An 11,335-nucleotide genomic window follows, 5' to 3' on the forward strand; every position below is an offset into this window, starting at 1 on the left:
AACCCATTCCCAAATGAGATTATAACTACAAGCATAGAGGTTAGGATTTACAACTTACATTTTGGGGAACACAAGTCAATCCATAGCAATCACCTAGGTAGTATTCCCACTGAAAATGTATACCCTGAATCTAATACGGAGGAATCTCAGAAAAGGCAAAATGAAGAATGTTCAGTTAAAAGAAAGGAGTGGCTATATTCCTCAAACATTTCAAAAAGACAAAGCACATTATTGGGTGAATTCATAAAGCTGAATACTGATGGTGGATTAGATAAAAGCGTATTATTTAATGAGGTTGATTACTGTGATCATGTAAGAGATGCCCTTATTGCTAAGAAATACTCACTGAAGTATTTGGAAATAAAGAGTCATGGTATATAGACTCATTTTCAAGTGGTTCAGAAAAAGAGAAAGAGACAAAGAGAAAAAGAAATAAATGGAGTAAATATGTAAAATAGGTGAATCTGGCTAAATGGGGTACAGATATTCTTTGTACTATTCTTACTCTCTTAACCTTGAAGTTATTTCCATCTAATGATCCATGTGGCTCAAATTTTCATTTTCTAGTTAATAATTTTTCACATAAACCAACAGGAGAATGAGCCCTGGTGGCACAGTGGTTAAACGCTTGGCTGCTAACTGAAAGGTCAGTGGTTCGAACCCACCAGCTGCTCCTGGGGAGAAAGATGTGGTGGTCTGCTTCTGTAAAGATTTACAGCCTTGGAAACCCTATGGGGCAGTTCTGCTCTGTCCTACAGGGTCGCTATGAGTTGGAATTGACTCTACAGCAAATTATATATTGAGTATGAATTGTTTTTGTAAAACTGAAATCATATCAGGCTTGCTGTTATATACCCTGATTTTTTATTTAAAAACACATACAAAAACCAAACCAAACCTGCTACCATTGAGTTGATTCCAACTCGTTGTGACACTATGAGATGATGAAAAGCATGTAACAGGGTATCAAAATGAAAATTTTGGTCAAGGCTTTAAGACAATAGACTCTAATGTAGCTGTGAGACAGTCCAGCCTGTAGGACTTTAGAAAGAGAGAGAAAGTGGTTAAGGGACTCTTAGGACTCTTACTATTTTAAAAGTAAAAGATAACTAAGAATTCAACACATTTTGGGGAGGGTGGATTTTTGAGTAGAATTTCTTTAAAGAGAGTTGTGCTGTGGGTGGTACACTTTCTTAATTCCAAGTCACTAGAAAAACTTTAAATTTACTCTCATAGAGCTGTATATGTACCCCCAAGTGTTTGTAGGGACATTGTAGACAAGGTGCCTGAGTCATGCTTGAAAAGGCAAAGGGTGGGAGGCTGACTGGAGTGACCTATGGCCCCACGGAAGCAGCTGCAGTTTGCACTATGGAGTTTGAAAAGGCAAAGGGTGTGAAAAAGAGTTGATATGGGCTTATCCTAGATGCAGTACAGGCAGGCTGCCTGTAAGAGCCATGGAACCACAGTGGAAGAAAGCAAAAGGTGAATGGCTGGATGCCTAGAGTCTGGGAGGAGTCCCAGTAGACCAGCCAGAGAGGAGATGCATTCAGCCAAATCAGGAGAACTGCAGGTGAGAAGCTTGCATTCATTGGGATGGGGGGAGATTCAAAGAACCCATGAAAGCACCCATGAGAGAGTCAGCTTTCACCAATGCTAATTAGCTCAGAAAACACAAAGCCAGCTTCCACAGTACCCATCAAAAAGAGCTGCCCTGGCCCCTTGATTCCGCCTCCCTTCTCTACCTCCAAAATGGCAGTGAACCACCTGCTGGAGAAGTGGTGGAAAGACAAGAAAAGGAAGGAGAGAGGAAATTCTCTTCCTGGTTGCAGGTTTCTAAGTGTCAGGGGAGGAGTCCCTGGGTGGCACAAACAGTTAAATGTTTACCTACCGACTGAAAAGTTGAAGGTTCAGGTCCACCCAGAGGCACCTTAGAAGAAAGACCTGGTGATTTACTTCTGAAAAATCAGCCATGGAAAACCCTATGGAGCGCAGTTCTAGTCTGACTCACGTGGGGTCGCCATGAATCGACTCAACAGCAATTTGTTAGGAGTCAGAGAGGCTATGGTTCTAATTCACGGATAGTGTTTTGACTATTACATGGTGTCTTGTCACCTAAAATTGACTAGAAAAGTGAAGTTCTGTACCCAAGCTATCATACAGAGGCAGGGGAAGAACTAGCTCCTTGGAATAAATTTAAAAGGCCCAGATGACAAACATTTCATCATAGGCCCACTAACACTACCCCGTGAACATTTTTCCAACATACCAGTTACACGTGTCATTGATATTTTCTCATGCACCGTAAGACATCTGAACATTTGCAATTTCTCTTGCTTAGAAAAAAGAGTTGTTGGGAACCTTCTTACAATTAAAATTTCATTAAATTCATTCTTAGTGTCAGAGCATAAGTTTATAGATGTATAAATTCTGGGTCAACGATACTGCCTATGGCATACCCTGGATAGTTGTTGCTGATTTTTTTTTCTCCATTGAGATTGGTTTATTCTAACAACAGAATACACATCTTGTCTTACCATAGGAAGGAAACTGTCTCTCATTTGTCACCACACTGTGGACTGTCAGCATAGTGTAGGGCAGAGAATAGAGCATGGGCACTGGAATCAGAGACCTGGGCTGAATCTCAACCGCAACACATAATTTCTCAGAGCCTCAGTTTCCCCTTCTTTTCCCTGTCTGTAATAGAGGAGTAATATTAGTACCCAGCTCATTTGGTTCCTGCAGATGATGAAGCACAAAGCATATGGTCTGGCGCACTAAATGTGCAAAATAAATGGGTAAGTGCTTGGCTACTAACCGAAAGCTTGGTGGTTCGAATCCCCTGGAGGCACTTTGGAAGAAAGGCCTGGCAATCTACTTCTGAAAGATCAGTCATTAAAAACCGTATGGATTGCAGTTCTACTCTGAAACTCAGGGCAACAACACGTAGGGTAGTCATGAGTTGGAATTAACTCAGTGGCAACTGGTTTTTATTATTATTATTAAGCTTAGAATCTCTTTCCTCTTCTAATTTTATTGACTTTGTTGTGTGTGTGTTTTTTTTTTTTTTTTTCACTTAGCTATGTTTGGAATTGATTCTACTGAGCAGTATGAGGTTCATTCATTTATTTATCTGTTCTAAATCCATTCACTCCATAAATAAGTGACTACTATAAGCCAGACACTAGTCTAAGCATTGAGGATACAGTAGTGAATAAAGCAGCCCAAAATCCCTGCCCTCATGAAGCTTACATTCTAGCGGAGGGGACAGGCAATAAATAAAAGAAATATGTAATATGTTAGATGGAGATCAATGTTAAAATAAATTAAGAAAGGGTCCTTGTTGTTGTTAGTTGCCTTTGAGTCAATTCTGATTTATGGCGACCCCATACGTGTGGAGTAGAACTGCTCCATAGTGTTTTCAACGCTGTGATCTTTCAGAAGCAATCACCAAGTCTGTCTTCTGAGGTGCCTGTGGATGGGTTCAAACTGCCAACCTTTTGGCTAGTAGTTGAGCACTTAACCATTGGTACCACCAAGGGACTCCAAAGAGAAAGTCTTGAAAAAGCCAAACCCGTTGCCTTTGAGTCAATTCCAACTCATAGCAACCTTATAGGACAGAGTAGAACTGCCTCACAGAATTTCCAAGGAGCGCCTGGTGAATTTGAACTGCCAGCCTTTTGGTTAGCAGCGGTAGCACTGAACCACTACACCACCAGGGTTTTTAAGACAGGGTCTAGGACCTGCAAAAAAGGATATGCAAAATAAATGCTATTAGTTTAGGTAGCTCACTCCGGTGGGAGTTCGGCCCCAAAGGAGGAAGCTAAGTATTGCTTAAAATCCCCAGCCCTTTCCCCACTCCTGCCTCATTCCCAGCCTGCTCCTTCAACACCTGAAGCCAACAGAAAAGAAGATGAAAGAATCGAAGGTGAGGGAGAAGCTTGGATGCTATGAATTACACAGTCATAGTGGCCTGATTGTCCCCTTTCCTGCAAGTGACCAATTTTCCTGGAAACTCTTTATTTTTGCTTTGACATTTTCAACCAAGCAGCAGAAATCCTACATGTGTTGGTTTAAATCCCTTCAGTTGTTCAAAAGCCAGGTATGAAATCTGTTGTTGTTAAAAAAACAAAAACAAAAAAACCAAACCCATTGCTGACAAATCGAATTTGACTCATGGTGACCTTATAGGACAGAGTAGAGCTGCCCCATACGGTTTCCAAGGAGCGGCTGGTGGATTCAAACTGCCAATCTTCTGGTTTAGCAGGCAAATGCTTAACCACTGCACCACCAGGGCTCCAGGATATGTCTTAAATCAATCTCTTTTGAGATATAAAAGAGATTAAACAAGGAAGCAAGAGAAAAGAGATGGGGGGGAAAAGATGCCAAGCCACATGTAGATTACCCAGAAGCAGAAGCTCAGAAGAGACAAAGACCTTCCTCCAGAGCCAACAGAGAGAAAAAGGCTTCCCCTAGATCCTGCACCCTGAATTCAGACGTCTAGCCTCCTCAACTGTGAGAAAATAAATTTCTGTTTGTTAAAGCCATCCACTTGTGGTATTTCTGTTATGGTAGCACTAGATAACTAAGACAGCGATGCTGTGTCCTTCTCAGATCATCACATATGGAGGCCCACAATGTCTATCTGTGTCATCTTTATCTTCCTGTTTCTCCATTTGAACAAGGGTGATATTTTCTGCTACAGATGTGAATAGTGTTGGCATGATTTGGGGCATAATTTGAATGGGGAACCCATCTGAGCAAGCTACAAAGGAAATTTTTTTGTGACCAAACACCCCCAGCCCCAGGGTTCTGACTCCACCTACTTCCGAGGGTGTCAGAAAACAAAAGAAAAAAAGCCAAACCTGTCTGGACTGGAGCCTACAACAATACATCTGCCTTCAGGCATGGCCCCCTGCCTGAGCCATCTTCAGAAGAAACTTCGTATTCCAACTGGCCACAAGGTAACCTAGTCCCTGAATCTAGCCTCAGCATCATTTCAGAGGAGGTGTGATTATACACAGTGGGAGAAAATCCGTATCCTGATGTATGGGTTGAATTATGTCCCCCCAAAATGTATGTCAACTTGGCTAAGCCATGATTACCAGTATTGTGTGATTGTCCACCATTTTGTCATCTGATGTGAATTTCTATGAATCCTTCCTCTACGGTGTTAAAGAGGCAGGATTAGAGGCAGTTATGCTAATGAGGCAGGACTCAATCTACAAGATTAGGTTGTATCTTGAGTCAATCTCTTTCGAGACATAAAAGAGAGAAGCAAGCAGAGACAGGGTCTCAAAAGATGGAGCCATGGCCTCTGGATTTCCTAAAGGTGGAGCCACAGCCTCCTAGGTTTCAAAGAGTCAGATCTTCACCAGCTCGGTTCCGGAGTGTGGGGCTGCTTTTCATGAGCGCCAGCAGGATGGGGCCAGATCCGATGCCCAAAGGTGAGGGGGCAGGGCTGCCATGTCCAAGGGGCAGAAGAACAGGGCCTGCTGGGGCTGAGGGGGTAGGGTCGACACTCAGAAGGACTAGGAGAACAGGGCCACCCAGACCTGAGGGAGCACAGTTGCCATCCCAGTGGTCCTGGAAGGCAGAGCTGATGGCCAGGGCCAAGGGGCCTCCACCCAGAATCTGGAGAATGTGGGCAACACCCAGAGTCTGGAGGGCAGGGCCGTTGCCTAAATGGTCTCTGAGAACAGAGGATTATTTTCAAGATTTGAGAGCTAACGCAGTGTGTTCTGCTGACTTGCTTGGTGCCTGCTATCCCTTCCTTCCCTCCAACTTCTCGCATTTGTAGTGGAAATATCTAGCTTGTGCCATTCCACCATTGTACATTGGAAGCAGATAACTTGTATTCTAGATTTCACAGATGAAGGGAACTTTATGGATTCTGGACTTGGAGTTGATTTGAGACTTTTGGGGTGCTATGATGTGGCGAATGGGTTTTACATGTGGCAAGGACATGAATTTTGGGGGGCCAAAGGGTGGAATGTTACGACTGAATTGTGTCCCCCAAAGATGTGTGTCGGTCATGATTCCCAGTATCGTGTGATTGTCCACCATTTTGTCATCTGATCTGATTTTCCTATGTGTCGTGAATCCTACCTCTATGATGTTAATGAAGCAGGACTAGAGGCAGTTATGTTAATGAGGCAAGACTCAATCTACAAGATTAGATTGTATCTTGAGTCAATCTCTTTTGAGATATAAAAGAGAGAAGCCAGCAGAGAGATGGGGATCTCCTACCACCAAGAATGAAGAACCGGGAGGGGAGTACGTTTTTTGGGCCTGGGATCTCTGTGCTGAGAAGCTCCTAGACCAGGGGAAGATTGATGACAAGGACCTTCCCCCAGAGCCAACAGAGAGAGAAAGCTTTCCCTGGAGCTGGCACCCTGAATTTGGAATTCTAGACTACTAGACTGTGAGAGAATAAATTTCTCTTTGTTAAAGCCACCCACTTGTGGTATTTCTATTATAACAGCCCTTGATAACTAAGACACCGAGGAATGAATTTCTCTTGGGACCATGGGACCATGAGCAAGACCCATAGCTGCCTTGTGCCAATTAATTCTTAGTGGTATCAGCATGAACCACCTGTTCTCCTATCCCATGGCTTTTCTCTGAATTAAGAGAAAAGAGAATGAGAACATAGGGAAGAGGTAGGGAAAGGTAGGAACTATTCAGTGTAGAAGGCACCAGAGCCACAGCTTTGGTCAGTTCCAGACCTTGTGGTAGGTTGGCCATACTGGTGGGTGGTGGAGTTGGAGGTGTGGGGTTAGCAAAGGCACTCATTTTCATGTCTCTAGTCGCTATGAGTCAGAATTGACTTGACGGCAATGAGAAAAGTCTCTCCATGATGAAGCATGAAATAAAATTATAAATTTTGTTTTATGAAAATAGGGTTTTCTTACCCATGACACTAAAGGTCATCTTATTAAATGTGAGAAACCTATGTTCTGTATGATTATAAATAAATATATATATAGTGAGTTGGAATCAACTCAGTAACGAAGGGTTTGGCTTTTGGGTTTTTGATGCATAATTTTAATGTCTATTTTAAAGCTGTGCCTTTGGCGTAGTGGTTAAGTGCCACAGCTGCTAACCAAAAGGTCGGCGGTTCGAATCCGCCAGGCGCTCCTTGGAAACTCTATGGGGCAGTTCTACTCTGTCCTATAGGGTCGCTATGAGTCGGAATTGACTTGACGGCAGTGGGTTTTATAGCTATGCCTTGTACTATGACTAATTTTTAGAAGTAGCTCGTCTAGTTTCACCTAATTGTAGTTAGGTGATCAAGCTCCTAAGGGACACTTGAAACTCATTCTTTCAGAGAACAGTGGAAGAGCAATGCACATGCCCTGTTACCAAGACTCCAGAGGTCTTAAAACCATGGCTCACTGATCTTGTGATTGTCTTAGCAAGATTTCTGTTTTTCTATTCTTTATAATTTTTTAACACGTACTGCTCTCTTATAAAATTAATATATTCTGATACAATCATCAACCAATCAAAAATTTTTTGTTCAAAGTTCTTGGTGAAATTATATATAAGTACCCTGAAAATCTTAATTGGAGCACTGATTTACTAGGTAATGACATGCTGTCTAACTTTAAAGTTGTTGATTAAACCTGCATAAGGAATCTATTAATGGTGTGACCCTAATACTCCCTAACATGTTTTCTCCTTTTCAAAATGGGTGACGGAGAGCTTGACTTAACTAACGCCATGAAGAACCTATAAGTTCTTCTCCTTCCTCTGCCTGCCACCTCCTTCACATACCTTTGTTAATGACTATGTTTTGATCTAATGCTAATGACTTTGTTCTTTGTTTTGATCTGATGCAAATAACTTTGTGCTGTTCTGTCTGGCTACCTGCAACTTATGACCTCTTCACATGGAGATTAGAGCCCAGGTGTCTGACATGTATGTCTTTAGCCTGATAAAGAGTCTCTTGTTACTATCTTATAATGAATAACTCCTCCGGCCATGCCATCTGTGGGCTACAGACACTTATAACCTTTGTAAAAATTCTATATAAGCGCTAATATAAAATTCCTTTTTGGGACTCCATAGAGACAGTCTGCGTTACTATCAGATTTCCAGTGGTGTATATCTCCTAAAAAAACTTTCTCGTTCTTTCATTGGCTCCACTGCTCCAGGGCACCGATCCTAATTGGGCAACCATGTTGCTCTGAGTTGTCTATTTTTTTTTTTTTATTAACTTTTATTGAGCTTCAAGTGAACGTTTACAAATCAAGTCAGACTGTCACATATAAGTTTATATACACCTTACTCTGTACTCCCACTTGCTCTCCCCCTAATGAGTCAGCCCTTCCAGACTCTCCTTTCATGACAATTTTGCCAGCTTGAGTTGTCTATTTTTAAACAAGAGCAAAAAGAAAGGGAGTCTAGAGGAAACACCCTCTTAGAGCTGTGTCACAGCTTCTCACTGTCCTTTGGCCCTGGGCATGTTACCTCACTTCCCTGGGACTCATTTTCCTTACCACAGAGTCCGTTGGGGAACTCCTACTCTGTGGCCAGGTTATAACCTTTACGTGGCTCAAGCTCAACCTGGCTTTTCTGATGCAGGGTGAGGAATGTTCTCCTTAGCGTTTGAAGGGACCACACATGAGCAGTTTCACCCCCTGGAAGCTCTGGGTCGGTAAGCAGAGTGACAAGGGGCTGAGCCTCCTAGGCCTGGCAGTGTTGTCTGGGCCAAAGAGAGAGAGTAAAACACCATGGCCAGGAGAGAAAGGTGAGGACCTGGGTACACAAGGGGGTGGGGCAAGTACGGGCACTGCACTAGGTTAGCAATGAATACAGGAGTTCCAGTACAGGAAGGGTCCCTGGACTTGTCCTGGTTTATTTGACAGGGACAAGTAGTTCACACAGTAGGGAGGGCAACATTCCTGCTGATGGCCAGAGTTTGTCGTCTTCACGCTTCAGTCATGGGCACAGGTGTCTGAGGAGAGGGTAGAGGGAGCAAGCAGTCACAGCCCAGCCCCCCACTCACAGGAGGCTCATGCAGATGTTTCCGCAGAAGGTTGAGCAGCATATGTTATTGGCTTGACACTCCTGGTGATATTCACAGAGGCGACTGCACAGATGTATACTCGGCCGCTTCTCACAGGCCTGGATTTCTACAAGTCCCTGTGATTCTGAAATGGGGCAGGAGACAGGGTCAGTAGAACCAGGCACCTAGACAGCACTCCATTCTCAAGCTTGATAGCCTCCTCCAAGACCCCAGAACCCAGTTTCCGCTCACGACATTCCTGGACTTTTTAGGAAAATCTCATTCTGTCCCTCCAAATTCTACAGATTGTTCTTATTTTAAATATTATGTCTCCTTCCTGCCTCAATAGCCCTCCCAGTGCCTAGGGCTCCTGGACCCTCTCCACACATCTGCTACTGGGCCCTGTCACCCTATTAGTCATGGCCTTGGTGAGGTCACCCCCATAAAATCTATGCTGTGACACTGAGAACTCAACTAAGCCTGAGAGGTCCTTCCACCCTCACCCTGAGCTCTCGGGGTCCCAGAGAGGGAAGAGAATGTGCTCGTCTCCCTGCATCCTCTCATCACTTCACTGTCTCCAGAATTTCGGCCCAGAACTCACCACTTTCAGTCGCTCTTCTACCACCACCAATATCCTGGTCCCTCTGATGATAACTGGAACTTGGTCCGATAGACCCCAAATTTTGCTTGTCCAATGCCCTTTCTTTCTACACCTACCTTCATCTGTGAACATGTTTATCCCTTGCAAATGTGCATAAATCAAAGACTATTCTCTTCTTTCACTTGACTCAGCCCTGGGGCACCTTTCACTACTGTGTGCACCATTTGTCTCTGGGATTGTGGAATGGAGAATAAAAGATGTAGGTTGTTCCCTCTCTCCCATCACAATTCTCAGGGCCATTGAAGGGGCTGGAGGCCATGGTATGGGAGGGTCCTATGTCTTCACGAACTGGGGTCAGATTCGGATGTGCTGAGAGGCACTAATTCCCAGGTCTTCTTCAGATTGGGCACAACCCCTCCTGTCCCCTCCCCATGCCCCCATCTCAACTCATCACCTACTTAGCTGGGTCCTCTGGTGGCGGTTGTGGGGTCCTCCCTGGACCTGCAGCAGCAGCACACACAAGAGCAGGATGGGCAGCAGAGCCCGGGGTGCCATGACTCTGACCGCAGCAGTTAGCTTCTGAGTGTGGGCAGGAAGTCACTGAACACTCCTGAAGCAGCTGGGCATGGAGAGGGAGGCAAAGAAAGGAGAAGGCATTATCCTGGGCACACTGCTGCCTCCTCTGGTCAATCCAGGCAGTGCAAGGAGCCCTTGTTTTCTTTCCCTTGGCCGGCCCTTTTCTGCCCCTTATCATGTCCTTTTCCTCTCACATAACTAACCCTCCCCTTTTGCTAAAGATGTTTTCTTTTTTGAAAGTTATAATATATAATCGACTCGACGGCAGTGGGTTTTAGTTTTAGTGGGTAATATATAATGTCATGGATTGAATTATGTCCACCAAAAAATGTGTGTATCAACTTGGTTAGATTCTGATTCCCAGTGTTGTGTGGTTGTCCTCCATTTTGTGATTATAATTCTATGTTAAAGAGGATTAGGGTGGGATTATAGCACTACCCTTACTCAGGTCATCTCCCTGGTCCAGTGTAAAGGGAGTTTCCCTGGGGTGTGGCCAGCACCACCTTTTATCTCTAAAGAGATGAAAGAGAAGGAAGCAGGGAGTTGGGGACCGCATACCACCAAGAAAGCAGAATCAGGAGCAGAGTGAATCCTTTAGATCCAGGGTCCCTGTGCCCAGTTACCTGTACCTCGATCGGGGGAAGATTGAGGACAAGGACCTTCCTCCAGAACCGACAGAGAGAGAAAGGCTTCCCCTGGAGCTGACACCCTGAATTTGGACTTTTAGCCTACTTTACTGTGAAGAAATAAATTTCTCTTTGTTAAAGCCATCCACATGTGGTATTTCTGTTATAGCAGCACTAGATGACTAAGACACATATATAAATTGCAAAAGGATTTACAGAAAAGAGAAAAATATTAATATTTTTAAAAAGATGATAATCTCGCGGCATAGATTATCTTGAGTCTCAGTGTATTCTCCTTCTAGTTTCCTCGCATATTTAATATAAGCAATCCTTCATTTTCTGACATTTTAATCACCCATCTTTTGTTGCCTATCTTTAGCCTTACTCATTTAATCATATTGATATTTCACAAAACATGGTTTCCCATAATCACACAGCTCTCACTTAAAAGATCCATATTTGCACCCATTCCAAAGAAAGGTAATCCAACAGGATGTGGAAATTATTGAATAATATCATTAA

The 11,335-nt window shown here is 43.6% G+C and overlaps 1 protein-coding gene across 1 annotated transcript; it reads right to left on the reverse strand.

Annotated features, from left to right (window-relative positions):
* Positions 1 to 8,912: 8,912 nt before the first annotated feature.
* On the reverse strand, positions 8,913 to 10,166 carry WFDC10A (WAP four-disulfide core domain 10A). The gene is made up of 2 exons (XM_049869200.1): positions 10,070 to 10,166; positions 8,913 to 9,155 (listed from the first exon to the last, which is right to left on the reverse strand). Exons 1-2 carry the CDS (start codon positions 10,164 to 10,166, stop codon positions 9,007 to 9,009), a joined length of 246 nt encoding a protein of 81 aa, XP_049725157.1. The 3' UTR covers positions 8,913 to 9,006.
* Between the last annotated feature and the right edge of the window lie 1,169 nt (positions 10,167 to 11,335).

Source organism: Elephas maximus, chromosome 25 (assembly GCF_024166365.1).
Source record: "Elephas maximus indicus isolate mEleMax1 chromosome 25, mEleMax1 primary haplotype, whole genome shotgun sequence".
NCBI classification, from domain to species: Eukaryota; Metazoa; Chordata; class Mammalia; order Proboscidea; family Elephantidae; genus Elephas; species Elephas maximus.

Coding starts and splice junctions, on each gene's coding strand:
- WFDC10A (XM_049869200.1), bottom strand. CDS start 10,166: ATGGCACCCCGGGCTCTGCTGCCCATCCTGCTCTTGTGTGTGCTGCTG. Junction 9,156..10,069: donor CCACCAGAGGACCCAGCTAA/GTAGGTGATGAG, acceptor GCCCCATTTCAG/AATCACAGGGACTTGTAGAA.